This window comes from Notamacropus eugenii, chromosome 2 (genome assembly GCF_028372415.1).
Source record: "Notamacropus eugenii isolate mMacEug1 chromosome 2, mMacEug1.pri_v2, whole genome shotgun sequence".
NCBI classification, from domain to species: Eukaryota; Metazoa; Chordata; class Mammalia; order Diprotodontia; family Macropodidae; genus Notamacropus; species Notamacropus eugenii.
Genome location: NC_092873.1, coordinates 86903967 through 86926171, shown reverse-complemented (window position 1 = coordinate 86926171; position 22205 = coordinate 86903967). Strand labels below are relative to the sequence as shown.

The 22205-nt window shown below is 40.3% G+C and overlaps 1 protein-coding gene across 1 annotated transcript in view; it reads right to left on the bottom strand.

Moving 5' to 3' along the window:
* Positions 1-806: 806 nt before the first annotated feature.
* The window catches only part of LOC140522734 (antigen WC1.1-like), a 70291-nt gene continuing 48892 nt past the window's right edge, over positions 807-22205 (bottom strand). Inside the window, exons 10-22 of the mRNA XM_072638033.1 lie at positions 16011-16319; positions 15595-15909; positions 12140-12211; positions 11742-12056; positions 10712-11026; positions 7842-7883; positions 7434-7748; positions 7206-7212; positions 4730-4755; positions 4093-4239; positions 3611-3706; positions 1589-1741; positions 807-970 (exon numbers count right to left, since the gene is read on the bottom strand). Of these exons, the coding sequence (XP_072494134.1) occupies positions 852-970; positions 1589-1741; positions 3611-3706; positions 4093-4239; positions 4730-4755; positions 7206-7212; positions 7434-7748; positions 7842-7883; positions 10712-11026; positions 11742-12056; positions 12140-12211; positions 15595-15909; positions 16011-16319 (2231 nt within the window). The 3' untranslated portion in view covers positions 807-851. The remainder of the gene's footprint in view (positions 971-1588; positions 1742-3610; positions 3707-4092; positions 4240-4729; positions 4756-7205; positions 7213-7433; positions 7749-7841; positions 7884-10711; positions 11027-11741; positions 12057-12139; positions 12212-15594; positions 15910-16010; positions 16320-22205) is intronic.

Here is a 22205-nt window from a genome sequence, read left to right as displayed (position 1 = left end):
TCTATTTTTGGCCAAGGTCAATCATGTCCTTGAACAACTTGGTTTCAAACAAATAAATAGGACGGGAAACCAGCCTGAATCTCCCCCATACTTCCTTATTAATAATCATTTTTCTCACCTGTCAGTTCAGAGGTAAAATGTTCAAGCAAAAATCTGAGTTATGATGTACATTGGACCATGGATGATTCCTGAAAGATTGGAGGCTCTTGTAGAAGATAGCGGTAGAGAATGAAAAGAACTAGGATCAAAGATTCAAAGTCTTCTGTCCAGCTGAGAGTGAACAGGAGATCTCCATGTCTGCAGGAGTAAAAGAGAAGATTAGCTTATGCTGACTGGTAATTCAACAAAGAAGGTGCTTCTCTGAAGAGGTGTATTCTCTGTAGTCCGGAGAACATGCCTGGACTGCTGATAAAGCACCTTTGCTTACACAGAAGTTTTCTGAGCAGTTCAGAAGGCTGATCATGCTGTTGAGGAAGGGTAGCAAGATAAATGAAGTTACAGTGTGGGTAAAGGAAGAAAAGACAGAGAGCAGAGATTACAGAAAAAGATAGAGGTGAAAGGAGGTTTAAGAATGTGGACATAGGAAAATAAAAAGGTTAAATTTCAGAATTAAAAGTTCTGAAGGTAAACCATTTTTGCTAGAGGGAAAAGGGTTACTTGGCTGGACAACTTTAGGATAGTGGAGAGGTGTTTACCACATGTGAAGAGGAAACCCTCAACATTGTCTTCTCAGGATTGATTGTTTGAGGGCAGGTGAATTCTAAAACTATTCCAGATAACACAGGAAACTGATTCTACCCCAATTCAATAAACATTTATTAAGAGATTGTTTGTAGCTGACAGTATTAAGGTCACATCTGAGGGACACCAAATTCGGCATCATCATATCCCAGGTCCTCAGTAGATATTGGTAGGGCATCTTCTCCCATCCTGGAGTCAGGGGATCCCGCAGGGAACTCAGGAGACTGACCTAGAAACAGGAAAATGGGGCTGAATTTGTAGCTGTGTCTAAAGAGAAGAAAGGAACCTTTGGTGGTGTGACAGAGGAGGATGAAAATAATGCCTCCTTCAAGACCTGGTTAAAGAGGCTTTTCTCAGTCATGATGCACCACTGAGAGCAAAGGAGTAGGAGTGGCCAGAACTGAGACTGGGCGATGCAAATGCTTCTCTTTAGAAGAGGGTGGATTAGGGACAAAAGGAATGGGAGCCTGAAGGAGGCAGTTTCAGAACCCCAGGGCCTGCTCATTGTCTTACTTGGCAGCATCATTGTGGGTACAATTGTACCAGATATATATGAAAAATGTCATTATAGAGAATCATTGATGTACTGATGAGATCTTTTTGTCGTATTATTTATTTGTGTACATATGCATATATAGAGAGAAACACATATCTATACAATTGACTGTATATAAGCACATGTGTATATGTGCACATGCACGTATGCATCCATTTTAACAGTCATACCTTTATAAAGACATGTTTGTGATTGCACGTGTATGTGTAGCCAGTGTCATCCCCTCTTCTTCCAAAATAAGTTAACTCACAACTAGAAATCTCACTTGTCAGTCTGTTGGAAACCACTCACCAATGTTTGACTCCCTGTGCTCATCCCATCCATTGGTAGGCCCCAAAGTACTGCCCTCATTCTTCTGGGTGACAGGGGGAATTTCAGGCCCAGATAATTCCTCAGCATCATCATACCCATCACCTGGGGGATCATCAGGCCAACTTGAGATATCTGAGGAACAGATGATAGTTTTGTTTTCAACATAATTTTTCTAAAAGTGAGGGGAGGTCCTTGTGCATGTGAAAACAAGTGTAATTTTATTTTTTAAGATATGAGAGTGTCAGGAGATATTCATAACGGAATTCAGGTGAAGAAAAAGAAGACAACTTAAGGACAAAGTTACATACTTTATCTTGCACTAAGAATCACCAAGGTGGGAAAGGAGATACATGTCCCTCATATAGGACAATGATTTCAATCCCCTTAGTGTTATTTTCCTTTCATTTATTTTAGCTTCAAAAGTCTACTCTCTTAATTTCTATTATCTCACTACTTATCACTGGCCCCAGCTTCAAGGAGGAAATCACTTAGCCCATAATCTTCAGCCCTGTCATAATTCAATTCATGTTGTCTGCTGATAATGACCTTGAGACAAAATATACCAGAGAGAGTGGGCTGATTCCCTGAATCACGCTGCAGATTCTGATGCATCTTTGATCATTACTCTGACCCAGAAATTCAGCCCTGTTACACACTCAGGGGACTAGTCACCGATCAAATCAAACATGGCTCTCATCCTCCCTTTTCCTGAATCATTTGTCTTAAATCAGTCCAAATCTCTATCTCCCAATCAAGTTTGGAGTGAGACAGTATCAAGCTTCTGTTGAGGGTGTTCAAAAAAGCTTGGCCTAGGGAAGTACTGAAGTCTTGATGGAAGCTCTTATGCCATTTTCCTTAAAGTCTCCAATTTGAGTAGTGAAGAGCTTGATTAAAAAGACAATAATAATGTAAAACAAGCTATGTTCTAAAAGATACAGCATGTCACTGAAGATGTTGTCCTAAGAGAAGCATGTTGTTCTTCCTGGAGAGTAGGGGCAAAGTAAGGAGCACTGACCAGCATGGCATCTGAGACGCCACACTGATGGATATCAGGTAAACTGAGTCCAGAGCAGGGAAGGGTGAACAAGATGGCGCTGGAAGGGATGGTCCCATTCCTGGTTTGTGTTTGTTACTATAGATTCAGCTTGTGTTCGTTACTATAGTTTCAGGTTTGTTTGTGTGTGTTGCCATGGTTCGTTGGGCTGACTGGCAGAGACTATGTAACCAGAGTGCTCGCTTGAATAAATAGGAGTTGTTTCATGACCCGCTCTTCCACCTCATTCTTTTACGCGCAAGGTCCACAGGAGGATGAGCAGCCTGCTGGCCAGGCATAAGACTTACTGCTCTCAGTGTGCTATGCTGTTACCATAGCAGGGCAAAAGTGTGGAGAACTGAAAGTTTGTTAGTGAGGGAAGATCCTGGAACTGGCGAGAAGGAAGCTGTGGCTCTGCTCATAAGGAACAGTATAATTCATGTGGATATAAAAGCCCTACGGGTATCGAAGAGGAATTCATCCAAAGCTTCATGTTATTTACTTTGAGGTAAATTAAAACCTTCTTCTTACAATTCTGTTGTTACCAAGAAACCTCCAGATTTAGAAGGAATGGTATAACAGTGTTAACTAAGAATGATGTGATTGAATTGGTTATCCTCTTAGATAAATGAAATCATTGCATCTTTGAACTGACCCTATCCTGAACTTCTATGCAAAATAATCAGAAGTATCCCGACTGACAACAGAACATCAGGAAGAAAAGAACAGAGAGGCCTGAATACTTTCCCTCTAGAGATGAAGCTCATAGCCCAGAACAGGACTGGTGGACCTGCCTGCCCATGTAGAGAATGGAATATTGAAACAAAAATATTATGGGACCAGGGAGGCTACAGGGGGCAGGTACAGGCAGAGATTTCTAAAGATGCCAAGGCTGTAGATAATGAACAAAGGATATATCTTATGTCCAGAATGTAAAAAGGAGGAGGATGGACAGAAAATAGCCGTACCTGGGCTGCTCAGAAGGTCCTTCTTGTCCCCTGTCAGATAGTAATCAATCTCTTGGTAGACAGCTTCATAAGGAGAATCGCCATACCTGGACAAAACTGGGACAAATGGCCGTGGATCAGAAATTTGGCCTGAGACCATTGTCTGACATATATTTGCTTTAGGGGCCCTCCTCAATATACTTTCTGTTCACACTCAGGCCACTCCACCTCTCTAATATCCATGGTACCTCTGCCCAGTCTCATGTTGTATGTCCTTGGTTGGAATCTCATACCTAATATAAGCTATGCTTACAGCTCAGCCTCTTTGGCGTTAATGAGAGTTGGAGCAACTTGGGGCTTGGAAATCAGAGCAAAACATGTGAGTCACATCCAGTCCTGAAGTATTTTGTTTGACTTTGTCCAAAATCCCTATCCCCATCATTTCCACCCTTCATTCACCCACACCCTTGCCCATGTGATTCAGTGCCCCAGAGGTTGCCCACCTTGTTGCTGGATTCTCCCTCTGTGTATCTGAATCCCTAGGACAATGAGGACCAGGAAGAGAAGGGCCCCTAAAATGAGGCAGACGATCCCAAGCAGTGACAATGTGCCAGAGTTCAAAGGGGTGGAAACTGTCTTAGTGATTGGTCCTTTGGAGAAAAAGAATCATAAGGCTCTGAATCCTGGAAGTTGTCAAAAGCCCCAGGATATTTCACTGAGGTGAGGATGGAGAGATGAGGAAAAACTGAGGCTCACCTTCAACCTGAAGATCCCCCAATTGGGGAATCATCCCCTCCCCTAACTGCCCTGGAGAGAGTGCTTGGATAGAGTCGAATGCCCAAGAAAGGACAGTGAAGAAACCATCCATCTTTATGGGGACTGAGCTCCAGATCTCCGAAATGGAAATTGGCAAGATGGTGATATATTCTTGAAGAATATTTTGTGGACCCTCGCAGTCCCAAGTTCCACCTCGACCCCTAGCCCACAAGCTACTCAGCAGATTCTCAGAATTCTGGGACAGTAGGTCTCCTCAGAGATGAAAGAATCCCATAAGGTCATGCAGAGGCCTGGGAAAGTTTGTGCTGTCAAATGAACCCAGCCATGATAGGAGAGGTCTGAGGGAGTGGTAGAGCAGTGTACCTTTTGTGGTAGATGGCAATGTTGTCCTCCCAACTGAAAAAAATAGGAGAAAAAAATATCTGAAGAATGAGCAGAGATCAGGTTGAGCATGGCTTCTGGATTCTGCTTTGAACCCCTTATGATATGAACATCCTTCCATAATGTTCCATCCAAACAACTTAGGAAGGTTCCCAGATCTCCTAAATCCCCTTCATCCAGCTCAAGCTTAAGAGACATAGGCACCATATGGACTGGAGTCAGAGGATCTGTGCTAAAGTCAAACACCAAATCCGGTTGCTAAAACTGGAAATTTATGGAAGGACCACATATTCTCTAAGAAAGTTCTATAGGTCACCCCACTATCCCCACCCCAACCTCTAGCTCACAAGTTTCTCAGCAGATTCTCTAACCCAACAAAGTTCATTCTCTAAGACATGAAAAATTCCTTTGGGAATGTTTTTCTCCTTTAACTTTCCTCCTTGACAATAGATATCTCAGGTTCAGTGTGTCCAAAATAGCGCTCATTATCTCCTGTTATTTCTCTTTCTCATGCCTTATCCACCTTCCAATCTTCCTGGTTACTGTTGAAGACACTATCACTCTCCCAATCACTCAGACATACAACCTTAGTGCTATCCTTAAACCTTCACTTTCACTTTGCCTATAGATCCAATTAGTTGGAAAATCTTGTCATTCCTATGTCCCCAAAATTCCCTTCTCTCCACAATACAGCCACCACTCTAGTTCAGATCCCCAACATCTCCAGTACTATTGCACAGCTTTCTCATTGGCTCGCCCCATTCAAATCGATCCTTGAATCAGCAGCTAAAGTGGTCATTCCAGAACAGGGGAGGAGCAACTGAGACCTCAGGCTACACATGATCCTCTAGGTCTTCAAGTGCAACCCTTTACCTAAATCCAAAATTCAGAGAAGAAATCCTCTTACTGAAAGGATTTATCCTATTGAACTTGGGCTCAGTCAAAAGAACATATCTAAGGACCTGGAACGAAATATGTGGACACAAGACCACAGGTTTGCCACTCCTGTTCTAGGGAATACTTTTGGCCTCATGATTTTTATTCTTCCTTAATCAATTTTCAGTCACATGTGATTCTCTGTGACCTAAATTGGGTTTATTTGCCAGGCATGCTTGAGTGTTTTGTTGTTTCCTTCTACAAATTATATTGTATTTGATGAACTGAGGCAAACAGAAATAAGTGACATGCCTAAGTTCACACAGCTAGAAAGTGTCTGAGGCCACATACAACTTCAGGAAGATGAATCTTCCTGACTCCACTTATGCACCACCTACCTGCCCACATCATGTTCAACAAAGTCTTATAGCTCCCTGTGACTTCCAGGATGCAACAGTATTCCCCTGTGCTTCACACTTCTTCTCAACTTGGTCTCATTATACCTTTCCCCAATTGTTATATACCCTTCCACTCCCCACATTCTACTAATCAGCTATCGAGGCCTATTCCCTGTTCTTCACTTATGATACTCCATCTCTGTAGCTGAATAGAAGCTTTCTGGCTGTCCTTACTTGAAATGCTCACCCTTCTTACCTCCACCTCTTGACGTGTTAAACTTAGTTCAAGATTTAACTCAAATACGTTTTTTCTAAAGGAAGATTTCTGGAGACATGCCAGATGCTTAAGTTTTCCTTTCCAGCTTACCTTCCTTCTACTCTGTCCGTATTTTCTATGTATCTAGTTATTTACCTGTTGTCTAGGTCATCATATTGTAAAGTTGCCTGAAAGCAAGGAATGTTTTTGCCCATCTTTTTATTGCCAGGGCTTAACATTGTGTCTAGTACACTGTAAGCACTTATGAGTAAATTCTAATGGATTAATTAGTTGTGAGCCACTCTGAGGTAGTCTAGAGCCAAAGGGGAGGGTGGCTGAACATCGTACTTTATTTGATAGCAAAGACGTACTAGGTGGTGCAATGGATAGATCCCTGGGCCTAGAAGATAAGGAAGACCTGAGGTCAAACACAGGCTCCTATCCTACCTGTGTGACCCTGGGCAAATCACTTTACCCTTATTGGCTTCAGTTCCTCATCTCCAAAATGATAACATACTGGAGAAGGAAATGACAAACTGCACCGGTATCTTTCCCAAGAAAATCCCATGAGCTATTCTTCATGGACTCCTGAAGAGACATGAATTAATAACCTGATAACAAGACCATCCTGTCCTCCCTGGAAGGAAAGAAACAACAACTGAAGTTGGAGTAGAGAACACACTGGGCTGTGGGCTCTGAATTCTGCTGGAGTCATCTCATGTAAAGATCTGCCCAAGTTACACTAACCAACCAGCTCAGAAAGGTTCTCAAATCCCTCCATACCTTCCCCCCATCACATGTTTCAGGAGACAGCTAGAGGACAGAAGAACGACTGTAAGTTTGGGAGTCATAGGACCCATGTTCAAAAATTTCCCAGAAAGTTATACTTGCTAGCCTCTGGGACCTTATGGCAGTAATGTGACCCCACTGCACACCTATTTTCTCTTCTGCAAAGCAAAGAGATGACAATAATGACCATTCATTTTACTTTTACTTTCAGTTCTGAATTCTATGACCCTGGGATGAAATAACAGCCTTCCCTGGTACCAGAGGACAGACCTGTGGGAACTCCAATTAGATGAACACTAGCACATGTGCTCCACCTCAGTATCTGTCCTCAGAGCTCCCAGACCCATCTAATGTCTTTAACACTCACCTGAGCACATGACACCAGCATCCTCTTCATGCTTACAGTCATTCTGCCCCCAGGGCCTTGCAGGGCAATCCCACAGAGAGGACTCCATCCCTCTGCACTGCACATCATCCAACCAGATGGTCCCATTTCCTGGGCCAAATGCAGGCCATTCCACGTCAGCCAGAGCAGAGCCACAGCCCAGCTGCTGACAAACCACGTTAGCATCTGCTAGGTCCCATGAGTCATCACATATTGTCCCCCAAGAGCCATTGTGCCAGATCTCCACTCTTCCAGAGCATGGGGTCTCTCCTCCCCTGAGTCGGAGTTTGTCTTTGTCTGGAAAGGAAGCACAATTGACTGGTAAACTCTCAGCTACTAAATGAGCAACCTCTGAGAGACCCAGGTATAGAGAGAGATGAAATGAAATACCTGTGCACGGACCAGATGTTGGGCAGTCAGTTACATTCATTCCTGCAGGGAAAAGACATTGGGAAAGTTTGGGTTAATAATAATCCTAAAATATCATTTGGGCAATAGGTTTTTCTATTACAGGGAAGTTTACCCAAAGATACCTTAATTTACTCCTGAAACACAGAATAGCACCATCTTCACCTTTGTGACATTCAATGATCAGTTGAATTCAAACTATAAGCTATAGACTGAGTAAAAATACATGTGTAAATATAAAATACTAAGTGCCTGTCTTTAGGGACTTCAGAGTGGGATTGGAGAGGAGGGACCTGAACATAAAGTGGAGACTATGTAAGGAAACAGATCAAATTAGTCCCGGGAGAGAGTGAAGAAATCTGAGGCAAAGGGAGTCTGCCTGCTAGATAAGACAGGGCTGGAGAAAAGATGAAGAGAGTGAATAGCCATAGGGATGAATAGTGATGTCCTCCTTTTTGTAATAGGATGAAAAGAAGAAAAATGGGTCATGTTGCAAAGAAATTTTGAAAACTATGGGATGGGAGTGAAACGAATTCCAGTCAGATTACATCATACTGCTCAGAGATGGTGGCTCATAGGTTGCTCGGGTGTTTGCTCTAAATATGCAGTTATGGGTTTGAGGAGAGCAAAAGTCCAAGTGAACGTGTCAAAAACTATTTTTTAAAAAACTAGTATTTTCGGGAGAAATCATAAAATAAACCAACCTGTAATACAAAAGACATTGATCTGCTGCATTCTGCAATCCAATTCCATAGTTCTTTCTCTGAATGTGGAAGGCATTTTGCCTTAAGAAACCACTGGGAATTTTTTAAGTCTTTGCATTGCAATGAAGATTTATGATTTCTCCTATTCATTTTCATTCTTCTATGCAATATGACTAATGTGAAAATGTATTTAATAGGAACGTAGGTGGAGAACCTATGTAAAATTGTATTCCATATCAGGGAGAGAGGTGGGAGGGAGGGGGGAAAGATGAGAAGAGGAATAAAAAGTCAAGTTACATGTTAGCAAATTGTAGAACACTTATAACAAATAAAATATTAAAAAACACTATGTTCCAATCACTGTACTAAGCCCTGGTGATACAAAGAACAACAAAGAAGCAGTCCCTGCCTTCAAGAAGCTGAAAGTCTAATTGGAGGAGCCAATGTGAAAACAGCTTTGTGCAAAAATGATGAATACAAAAGAGATTGGAGAAAATTAATTAATAAAGGGACAGCACTAACATTCATGGGGGATAATAAGAGGCTTTTGTGTGAAAGGTAGGAGTGTAACTGGGATCTGAATGAAGCAGCTAGGTGATGCAAAGGATAGAGTGCTGTGTCTGGAATCAGGAAAGTCATGTTCCTGAGTTCAAATCTCACCTCAGAAACTTACAGGCTGTGTGACCTTGGGCAAGTGACTTAACCCTGTTTCTTGCTGTTTCCTTGTCTGCAAAATGAGCTGGAGAAGGAAATGACAAAAACACTTTGACAAGAAAACTCCGAATGAGGTCAGGAGTAATTGGTTATGACTCAAATGACTGAATAACAGCAACAACAAATGCAGCCATCGAAAGGAAGAGGATGAGGAAGGAGAGAATTACAGATGTGGGGAGGATCAGTGAAAATGCACAGTCAGGAGACAGAGTGCCTGTTACAAAAAACAGCAGAGATTAATGTCACTGAAATGAATGGTACATAGAGGGAAGGAAAGTGTTATGAGAATAGAAAGAGAGGAGTGCATGAGGATAGGAAGGGCTTAAAATGAGAATATGTGATGTGGGATCCCAGAGGGAACATGGAGTCCTAAAGATATTGTTTGGGAACAGCATGATCACGTGGTCAGATTTGTTCTTTAGGAAGGTGAATATAACAGTTGAGTGGAGAATGGACTTCAAGAAAGGGAGACAGAGTGATCAACTAGAAGGCTCTTCCAAGCACCCAGAATGGGACTGGGCCAGTGTGGCAGCGGAGTCGGAAAGAAAAAGGGGATGTGCATGAGAGATGGTACAAAAAGAGCATCAACTGGACTTCCAGCATTGCATGTGGGCTAGTGTATCAATTAGGGAGGCATAAAAGCATTCACTTGCTCCACTGAAGGTCCAGTGAAGCTTAGCTTACATACTGTGATTAATTCAGTTAGCATGATTTCATGATTTTCTACAGTTTCATTCAGATTTCTTTGAGCAGGAGCAAAGGAAATGGATAGTGGAAAGAAACAAAGAATGAGCCTTGGGATGGTAAGTTTGGATATAGTAAAAGGGGAAAGAAACTCAAGAGAAAAGGATGGAAAGAGAAATGATTCAGTTCCCCAAGGATTCAAGAAGGAGAGTTTAGCCAGTGCAAGAATCTTGATCTTTGAGAAAGCTGACAAATGAAGGTCATGCTGAGGATGAAGAATAGTGTTAGGGGATTGAAAGGCAGAAGAAGAGGTGTATTGACCATTAGTTATGATCAGATAAAGGGATTTCAGAGTTCAAAAACATATAAGTAAAACTCTTGTAGGTGATACCGTGATCAAGAGTATGACCGTGTTTTTGTGTCTCTGAGTTGGATAGAGACCTTTGGAAATCAATCTAGTGAAGAACTGAGACGTTAGGTTGTTTGAGGGAAGATTTAATCTACTATTAGGATAGGAAATGTGGTGAAAAGGCTGACTCAGAACTTCTTCACATTAAGGTATTGATATGTGATAATAAAAAAAATTGAAGCCTTTGTCCTGTTACTGCTACCAACCTAGGTCACTTCCGCTCTTTACTTGGATGGATTAAATTAAATTGGGGTTTATATCTTGTCCATAGATTGAATCCACTTGGACTAAAAAAAAATCTCATTAAGAAGGAGTCAAATGGAAAAGACAGATAGAGTTACCTTCACATGTGACAATGGCTTCCTCTCCCTGTGGGCAAGAATTCTGGTCCCAGGATTGAGAAGGACAATGCCAGAGGAAGGATTCTGTGCCCTGGCAGGTGATTTTGTCAATCCACCTGGCCTTCACATTTCTTGGAGGTCTAGACAGTGTTTCAATATGTCCATCAGCACCACAACTCAGGTGTCTGCAAATCACTGATACAGTATTGTCGTCCATGGAGTTGGAGCAAACACTACCCCATGTTCCATTGTAGAAAACTTCTAGCCAACCGGAGCACTCACGTTCCCCACTCACCAATCTCAGATCCAGGTATTCTGTAAATGAAAAGGAAAGTATGGCACAATCAGAGGGCACATCTGATACAACATTCTCTGGGTCTCTTCCCTCTGGAAATTGTATTAGGTTCTCTGGCTCTGCTGAGAAGTCTCCACTGGAAAGACACAGATGCCAGTCTTTCTTTTTCCACTATTACTTGCTCTATATTTCTGATCATTTCTCTTTGTTTTGCTTCCACCACTAACAACGACAGGAATGGCTTTATTGTGATTTCACTACTAAGTTTCACAGTTTCAAAATGAATGTGAATTTTTTAAGCACCAAAATAAAGCAGATTAGCAGACACATATTGTATATGTACTCAGTGAATAGCACTCGACTAGGAATATAGGTATAAGGAGAACACATATGCATACATACATACATGGACATATATGTATGTATTTGTATACATACATGTATATGTATATACATGTAAATATATATATATATATATATACATATAGACACACATAAAGCTGTAATACACACACACACAAATAAAGGAGCAGACCCACCTATACGATTGTACTAGCTGAAAATTTTACCCTTCAGATAACAGGCCTGGCCCTGAAACTGAACTCTAAGGAGAGCTGTGCTTGGGTCAGGAAATGTTCCTTCCTGTATGAATCAGCTGCTTCTCCATCTCTAAACGCCACCTCCTCTGTGTTCCCATAAGTCCCTCAGTGTTACTGGGGTGTGTGTAAAGCAGACCTGAGCAGAGAACACTTGCATCCTCTTTGTGTCTGCAGTCATGCATTCCCCAGTGGAGGGAAGGGCAATCCCCTAGATGGGATTCATTTCCAGAGCAGCTAAGCTCATCCAACCAGATGGGCCCGGATCCTTGTCCAAAGTGAGCAGAGACCATGGCTTCAAGGGCCACTCCACAGCCCAGCTGCCTGCACACCACGTGGGCATCTCTCAGGTCCCAAGAATCATCACAGATGGTTCCCCAGGTCCCATTGTAAAAGACTTCAACTCTTCCAGAGCAAGGCCCTCTTCCATTCAACAGACGAAGCTGTCCATTTTCTACAGGGAGAAATTCAAATTGATTGTTCGTTTTCCCAAAGAAAGAGGAGGGTTTCCTCAGATTCTGCAAATTTCTTTCTTACCTGAAAAGAGGACAGGTGTCTTTTCCTGGTCAGACTGTGAATTATTGAATGGGAGGGACTGTGTCTGGTTTCCTGCAAAAAGCAAACACACTTCAAATCTAGGGCTGTAAGTTTTAAACTGGTAGAGGAAAAGTAACGTAAATATGTGCCTTGAGGAAACACACTGGATGAGAGGAGGCAGCACACTGATGAAAAGACAGGTTGTGAAGGAGGGACAAAGGGATTTCTCAGTCTAAGAAGGCAGGCTTTGGCTCTACGTAGTCAAACACAATTGTTCTCATTGACAGTTCTATTGCTGTACTCTAAAGCTCCAGTCACACCCTCCATATGTAGAGTGCCTTTCCATAAGGAAAAACTCTTCAGAGAAAGACTGTAGCACTTGTGGCTGATCAAATTTCCTCAGAATTTGCTCCCCCTCTGCTAGGTCTTTGAATTGTATAGGGTAGCATCCTCCTACCACATTTCTGCCACTAGACCATGTCTAAACACTAAATGAGGAGATTTTGACTTGGAGTACCTGAATTTGTTTTAAAATATATTGATAAACAAGGCTTAGGGTGGGGGCAATTGAGCAAGTTGGAAAGGGAGAAAACAGGAAAATAATTTTTAAATGAATGTCAAAATTGTCTTTATATGTAATTATGAAAAATTAAATATGGTATTTCAGAAAATGTATTCCTAATTATATTTCAATACATTTGGTCTCTTATTTGTGTAAGAAGAGCCACACATATAGCAAGAGTCTGTGTGTAGAAAAACCTGTGTGTGGAGAGGCCCCATGTGTACTAAGGATGTCCCTGTCACACGTGGCATGGGGGTGTCATTGTGTGGGTCAGAGGGAGGAAGAAGAGACATCTCTAGCCCTTCTCTTCTTCTCTTGTAATTCTGTCATTTCAGTCATATTCATCTATTCCTTACTCCATTTGGGGCTTTGTTGGCAAAGATCCTGAGACGTTTGCCATTTCCTTCCCCAGATCATTTGCAAGAGGAGAACACTGAAGTAAAAAGGGTTAAATGACTTAGCAAAGGATATGCAGCTACTCTCAGGCCAAACCTGAACTCGGATCTTTCTGATTCCTGGTGCTGTACTCTATTCACTGACCAACCTAGCTGCCACTCTTCCTAGATTCTACCATCCTGCTTCTCCAAGGGAGACTTTAATTGCCACCAGAAGGGGAAGCAAGAAGTTGGGGACAAACCCCATTCTACTCTGGTTAGAGAGAAGGGGTATCAGGCTAGAATTATTTTAATCTACTCCCTTAAATATTGTTAATCTATGGGTCATTATCAGGTTCAACTGAAATTCTGATTTTTCTGACATTCATTGGAGGGAGAGATCAGTTAAAAACAATATTCTCAGAAGCAGTTGCAAGATCACACCAGAGAACGTCATGGAGCAAAGAAAGTCCAGAATCACTGCTCTGGAGGGACAAGTATCTCTGTTGGACTAGCTAGATAGGAATTCCTTCTTCGCCCTGCTCAAAGTAGAAAATGAGGAGGTTTTAAAATAGTAGGCACCTAATAAGTGTTAGTAGATTGATTTTCCTAAGCAAATGAGGAAAAAGAAAGCATAGAAAGAGAAGCTCTCCATTTTTACATTTTACATTTTTACATACCACTGGAAACAGTTTCTAAATTTCTCACCTGCTCTGGAGGACTTTCCTGCTGATGGGATTAGAATAGCACATAGTAGTGGAATTGATTGAACTACATGAACTCCAACTTGTGTTTCAATTCTGGAGCTAGCTAGATTTTCTTTCTATTGACTGTTGAGTCTAGCTCAATTTCTATATTGTAACAAAATTTTCCCCAATGGTTGGAATTGGGAGGAACCATTATTGCATCTTTTCAAACTCATATTCCATGACTAGGACCTGAAAACCTCTACTTCATGCTTTAGTGAAGACCCAGATTATACTGGCTTGGAACCCAGTCAGATCCAAAAATTAATGCAAGGAGTTTTCTCACAAACAACCTATATATTTGATCTAAAAATTGGCCCAGTACTATTCAGTAGTTACTGTTTCCATGTTTTTTGTTTGTTTTGTTTGTTTGTTTTTAATTTATTGAAGGCACACACTTTGAGGGCAGTAGGACACTTCTTTTTCTGATTTCAGGAAATTGCCCCTGCTTGTTCTTCCCTTCACAACTTGGAAAGCCCCTAATCTTTCATCTAATTAGAAATCAGAGGCACAGATTTTATTTCTAAATGTATGTAAATGTATTAATTATTTGTTTTAATTATTGTCTTATTTGATTAATTGTTCTTAATGCATAAAAATCTGACTCCCTTTTATTTTTATTGCAACCTGAGAAAGATCACTGGTCCTGATTTCTTTAGCAATTGGCATGTATTGCTTAATGAATTCATAAGCTTGGGAGCTAAAACCTTTGCTAGCCCAGGCATTTCATCATTCGTACACCTCACTATCACTTCCCTCAAGTTTTCTCCCCAGTCTCTTGCTGACCTGCACTGAACTAATGTATAACTTGTTTATCATGAGCCTGAAGTTGACATTTTACTCTGGACCCTGACCTATTTGTATCTCTGATGAGAATATTTTAGCATGATTCACTCCTAGCATCTCTAACAAATATGCTAAGAAGAGAAAATTGTGTAATCATTGACTCAAGGATCTAGTTGCAGAAGAACTTCATCAGTAGTGGAAATTGATTCCATGAGATGAAGTTAGTGACAACTAGAGATATGAGAAATCCTGGTCTTCTGGCTCAGTATGTCTTTCTTTCACACCAGGCTCTCTCTTTTCTACAACTTTCACCAACTCTGACCCTCATGAAATCAATTTCCACCAATGAGAAGATCTTTTGCAAATGACCCTTTGAGACAAGGTTGCCAATTTTCAAAGAACAGAGTCCTGGAATGTTATTCTTAGAGGACTGTGACTGCGTAATGTTGAATTATATCTCAGTATTTTTGATCTTCTATAATGTATTCTGTCATTGTTGAGTGATCTTACCATCTTGCTCTGGGTAAACAACGATCGTGCGAATTTAGACATCTCCTAGTCCTTCCTGTATAAGTTTGTCTTTTTTTTTAGTACTTCCAAACAATGCCCAGAGCTACTATATCCATTTTCACTATTGGTACTATATATTAATGTAAGCCTCATTTGCTTTAAACTACTTGATGGATCACAATACATCTTCCCTACCTGGGAATTCCCAAAGAATATTCATAAATGAATGATCACGCATATAAAGTAAATAGGTGCAAATAACATACAGGATTCCCAACAATATGGTTAGAATTCTTTATATTTACTATCAGAAAAAAGATGCCATGGCACTCCTCTGAATACTGAAAAGCATCACCAGATTGCTTATGTGTGTAGACACTTCTATTTTTTTTTCCTTCCTGCACATATCAATGCTTTCACTGGTCCATCACCTAGTGATATCCTTGGAGTACAAATTATAAATTTACCTTCACTAACCTGAGCAGACCACAGAGGCAACTTTTCCTTTGGAACATGGAGAAGTTCCCAGAATAGTAACAGAGCAATCCCATAAATGAGACTCAATCCCTGTGCAATAAAATGTGTCCCCTATGATCTGGTCACTTTCTTTGCCAAAATGTGCATCTTTTGGAGATTTCAGGGCAACGCCACAGTGAAGCTGATGGCAGAGAACGTTGGAATCTGCCAAGTCCCAGTGGGAATCACAGAGAGTTCTCCAGGTCCCCAAAACTTGGATCTCCACTCTCCCTTCACAATTGGAGCTTCCATTCATCAGACGAAAATCTGTGTACCCTGGGAGCAGAAGACAGGGTTTTAGAAAAGTCATGGCAACTTTCTAATCTAAGTGTCAAGTACGATGTGGGAGCAGAGTAAAAGTATTGTGTAAGTTTTACTTGAACAAATGATTCCAACATCCATGCTGTGACTGCATTTTCCTTGTGGAAGTGGTACTGTGGGACACTGTGACAGAAGTGGTTCACTTCCATTGCAATGGAATTCTTCATCCCAGATGGGTCCATTTCCTTTTCCAAAGTGCGCACTTTTCATGATAGAGACTGCAGTCCCACATTCTAACTCAGCACAGATGACTTTGGCAGTAGAAAGAGTGAAATTCCAATCACAGACTGTGCTCTGTTGTGTTCCAGAATTGACTTCTACCCTCCCATTACAAGGCCCATCCCCAGCAACCAGTTTCACAAATCCTGGAAAGACAAGAAAGAACTCCAGTGAGTGGCCCTGAATGCCAAGATTTCTCTCATGAGGAAAGAAACATAATTAATTATGTGAGATCTTTGTTTCACATATTCCCATGTGAGAAGAAGCTGAAGAAGTTTCCTTAACTGAGCACAGAACAATTAATGCCTTGGAAGTATTTTGACTATGATTAAACCTGAAATCAAACTAAATGTACTTAATTCCTGGTACTCTTTGGGAGAGCAATTCTCACATATGTAAGGAAATGCAACCTTGCTATTGTTTTTGGCTAGGGAGAGGTATTTGGAAACAGGATGTATGGATGCTTTCCAGCCAAGGAGGAGAAATAGTCCCATATGATATCTCACGATTAGAGAAGGAACCATCTCTTCTCTCCCAAGAACATGGTTACTCTGAATAGGATTTATTTTTAATTTTCTAGGACTATGTTCCTTTTTTCTTCCTTTTATTCAGATGAAACATGCTGGAGTAGCCTATATGTCAGCTGTCTTGCGGTATTCATGAAAAGGTTTCTGAAATGTCCAAAGCTGTGTCTCTGTTTCTGTACCCGAGATTTCAAATACTGTTTCCACATTTTTCAATGATTAATTTCCTATTACTTCTGAAATGTTTGAGTATAAGGACTCAGGTGCTAAGGAATAAGGACATTATAAAACATGCTCTCTTTTAACTATGAGGGCCCATTAAGACAGTAAGAAATCAGGAAGGAAGAAGAGAAAAGAACTTTTTTGAAACACAACAGCAAGTACACTGAAGTTGAATAGTTTAATAAACTTATGTAGATTTGTGAATTGTGGTGCTGGGCCATAAATAATCTGTCAGAGAGACAGAGACAGTCAGAGAGAGATAAAGAAGGACAGAGACAGAGAAAGATAAATAGAGAAAGAGAGAGACAGGGACAGAGAGACAGGGAGACATGAACATAGACAGAAACAGAGACATAGAGGGAAGCAGAGGGAAGAAGAGGGGGAGGGAGAATGAGGAAAGAGATAAAAAGAGATAGAGCATGAGAGAAAAAAGAGTAAAACCCATGACATTTGTGCTGACTTGGAAAAGAAGTAATCACTTCTGCAATTGAAACTATTTTATGATTTGATAGTCCTGCTCTTTACAAACTATTCTCCTCAGTCTGTGAGTGTCAAACAAGCCCACAATACTTTGACACTTGACTCTAGCATCTGTTATATTTGCTGAAGAGATTTTCGTGGATATGATTATGAGCAGAAACTTTGTGGCTTTGGTGGTGTACTATGGCAAGGACAGAATAGATGTTGTTGGTTGCCAGAAAACCATCGTTGGCACGGATCAGAAAAGCTTCTATTTTCTTTATAATCAGAAAATTATGTACTTAGAGCAGGAACCTGAAGATCAACCTCTCTGGGCTACAATGACAATGTAGTTAATGCAGGTTAGTTACATATTAGGTCCCTTCACCTACAGGATTAGTAGCAACATGATCATAGAAATACCTAGAGGAAATGATTGATTACAGTGAATGAAACACCAACTGCAAATGATGACTTCCAACTTCTGAAGTTAGTCTTATGGCTGCTACTCACAACTGGCATATTCTTATATGCTAGGCTTGTCTGCTTTAGAATGGAGACTGTCTCCTTCTGTCTACCTTTGTCCTTGTTGACCTGAAAATATTTGCTTAAAAGACAAAGAGTCAAACACACACACACACACACAGGCACACATATGTATATACATTTATTTATTTACAAGTGTACATTTATGTGTATATATATGCATATATATATTCAATTATTTATTCCCTTAAACCTAGCAGTTACATAATGATGGAGTCAGAAGGAAGCATCTGACTGCCTGGTACAAGGGTGTTCAGGCTTAAATATGTTCTCTAACAATCTCAAGATCTCTGTGTCCCACAGATTTATGGTCCCCATATGTTTTAACTATATTATGTGAAAGGATATTCCTTAGTTGAATAGGATGTAACACAGATGATACAGGACACATGACAAAGTAGAATTAGATGGAGATTAAGATTCCCCGGATGTCTGTGTCCTCTGTCTCTCCATATTAGGAAAAAATACAATTCCACCACTCTGATTTTAGGCATCATGTCATAAACAGGTCTTGGAAGGTACTGACACAGGAAAGAACATTTTTAGAGAAAACCAAAGGGTGTGATTGGTTAGTTCCACTATGGACCTTATTGCAAGACCAAAATTCATATTAAACATTATCATTCCTTAGCATGAAACTGTACAACTCAGAAGGTAGAGTCAAGTTTATGGAACAGGAATTAGCACACAGAGTACCCCCTGAAAAACTCCTCCAAGCAAGTATAAAAAATATGACAGACTATGTTCTGATAGAGAAAATATAAGAAGATGGGAGGATTAGACATTTTTTTCCATCTTTGGTCAGGAGAACAAGCCAAACAGAAAATTCTGCAGACACTAGTTTCACCAGGAATTTGTACATCATGGAGAGCTCCCGAAAAGGGACAGGAGATCTGTCTCATATACTCTATTAAAACAGATCTGAACGGTATGCAAATCTCCTACATACTGTCTTTACAATTCCTGCCTGGAGAAAGCTCAGGAGGACAGAACAGACATTTTAGTTCTGAGTCACAGCATCTATGTTCAAAAATTTCCCAGCAAATGATTCTTGTTACTTTGTGTGACCTTATGGAAGTCAGGTAACCTCACTGGGCTTCTATTTCCTCCTTTGTAAGGGAAAGACACTGAAATGATTATGATTAGTTTTAATTTCAGTTCTAAATTCTATGACCCCAGGAGCAGATTACAGCTTCCCTTGGTACCATAGGACGGATTTGAGGAAGTTCCATTTACATGCAAACTCTATCTACATATCTTCCAGATCAATATCTATTCTCAGAGTTCCCACCCCCGTTTCATGTCCTTCACACTCACCTGAGCATATGACACCAGCATCTGCCTCGTGAGTACAGTAATCCTGCCCCCAGGGACTTGTAGGGCAATCCAAAAAAGAAAACTCATTCCCCTTGCATTCTGCATGATTTGCCCAGATGATCCCATTTGCTGGACCAAATACAGCCCCTCTAACAGCAGCCACAGCAGAGCCACAGCCCAGCTGCTTACAAACCACATTAGCATCCCTTTGGTTCCAAAAGTAACTACATACAGTCCCCCAGGTGCCATTGAGCCAGATTTCCACTCGTCCAGAGCATGGGGTCTCTCCTCCCCTGAGGCGAACTTTGTCTATATCTAGAAAGGAAGCAGAATCTCTTGTTACCCTCCCAACTGGGAAATCAGGAAGCTGTGAGAGCCTCAGGTATGGAGATAGAGGAACTGAGACACCTGTGCAGTGATTAGAAGTTGGACAGTCAATTTCCTCCTTACATATATCATCTTAGTACAAAGTTCTTTTCATCTTGTCTCCTCCAATAGAATTTGAACTCCTTGAATGCAAGGACTGCTTTCTTGCCTTTTTTTTATATCATCAGGGCTTAGTACAGTGCCTGGCACATAGCAGTAACTTTAAAAATGATTACTGACTTTGCACAAACAAGCTATACAGAAGAAAATTTGACACTTTGAAGTGGCAGATTCAAGATGGTGGAGGAAAGGAAAGACTCACCTAACCTCTCCCAAATTCCTCTCAAAACAACTTTAAAATGATACCTCAAAATAAATTCTGGATCAGCAAGACCTATAAAAGCAGCGGGTGAAACAACATTCCAGCCCCAGACAAATTAAAAAGATAAGAGAAAAGTTCTGTATCAAGGGCAAGATGAAAATCCAAGGTATGCCACACACGAAAGTGAGGTCCTAGGTCCTTGCACAAGGCAGAAGGAGTAGCCCACACCCAGCACAAGCCCACAGCAGACCTTGCCAGCAACTGTATTTGTGGCAGTATCTTCCAGAGCTCTTGGTCCACAGATGATAAGAGCATTGGACAATTGGTCAGAAGGGATTACAAGAGACTCTTTGCTGGCACTGAGTACAGAACTCTGCTGCATTGCTTATATTCAATTCCAAAGTCACAGTCCTAAGGCAATGAGAAGCATGTACACATTTGAGATCCTAGCCAAAGGAAAGTGGAACCTTAGTGGGAATTCCAGGAGAGGAACTGTAATTATGGTCACTCACAGAGCAGAATACAAGTCGAGTGAGCAGCGATATTTGAGATAGTGTCCTCTTCACCATAGGGGCAGAGGCAAACTTTAACATAAAGTTAATCACTGATAAGTGAACAAGCACCTATAAAAAAGAAGAAGAGAGCAGAATGGGTTAAAAACCAGAATCCTACGATATGTTATTGACTCAAAATACACTTGAAGCAGAGACACATATGCTGAGTAAAGGTAAAAGACTAGAGTAGAATCTATTATGTTTCAACTGAAATAAAAAAAATTAAAAGCAGGGGCAGCAATCATATCTCAGGCAAAGCAAAAGGAAAAGTAGATCTAATTAAATGAGATAAGCAAGGAAACTATATTTTGTTAAAAGTTTCTATAGATAATCAAGTCATGTCACTACTAAATATATATGCACCAAATGGTATAGCATCCAAATTTTCCTAGGAAAAGTTAAATGAATTATGAGAAGAAAGAGACAATGAAAGTATGCCAGTGGGGGACATCAACTTTTCTCTCTCAGTGTTAGATAAATCTAACCAAACTATAAGCAAGAGAGAAGTTAAAGAATTGAATAGGATGTTAAAAAGCTAAAGTAGAATAGAACTTTTTCTCAGCATTACATGACACCTACAGAAAAAGCAACCATCTCTCAGGGCATAATACCTCAGAACCAAATGTAGAAAAGCAGAAATATAAAAAGAAATCCTTTTCAAATCTTAATAAAATAAATATTGTATTCTATAAAGGAACATGGAAGCATTGATTAAAAATGAACTCGAAAATAAATAATCTAATCCAAAAGCATGAGTGTGTCAAAGAAAATAATCATAGAAACAGTGATTTTCATTAAGGAGAATGACAATGAGACAACATACTAAAAGTTAAAGGATGCAGTCAAAATAGCACTATGAGGAAATTTTATATCTGTAAAGGTTTACACCAACAAGAAGGGAAAGAAAAAAAGCAATGAAGTGAATATACTATATAGTAAACAACGATAAAGAAAACAAATTAAAATTCACAGTATAAAATCATGAAAATCAAAGGAGAGATGAATGACATTGAAGGTAAGAAAACAACTAAAGAAATAAATTTAGGGCATATTTTTGGGGGTAGGGGAAAATAATACAAGAGACAAATCTTTGGAAAATTTGATTTTTTTAAAAAAAGAAATAAGAAAACCCAATCACCAATATCAAAAATGAAAAAGTTGAATTCTTCACCAATGGAAAGAAAATTAAAGCAATTGAGGAACTATTTTGCCCAATTCTCTGCCAATAGGTCAGACAATCTAAGAAAAATTGTTGAATTTTATAAGGATATGAATTTACCAGCTTAACAGAGTAGGAAACAGAATATTTGAATAATCCTATAAGTCTTAAGAAACAAATGTTAAAATTGTTTTTACATGTAACTGGGAGAAAATAAGACTGAAAAAAGTTTTTTTAAGTCCTCGTTTTTTAAGTGCTCATGGTTTGAGACCATCCAGCCTCAAACACTTGACACACTTCCTAGCTCTATGACCTTGGGCTTGTCACTTAACCTCAATTGCATTACCTTCTCCTCTACAAAAAAAAAAAAAAAAAATCCCCAGAACCAGTTGGATTCACAAGTGAATTCTGCCAAACAACAATTAATTCCAATGCTGTCTAAACTGTGTGGGAAAATGAGCAACAAGGAATTCAAACTAATCCCTATTATGACACAGACATGGCCCTCTTACATAAACCAGGAAGAGCGAAAACAGTGAAAGAAAAGGATAGATCAATTTCCC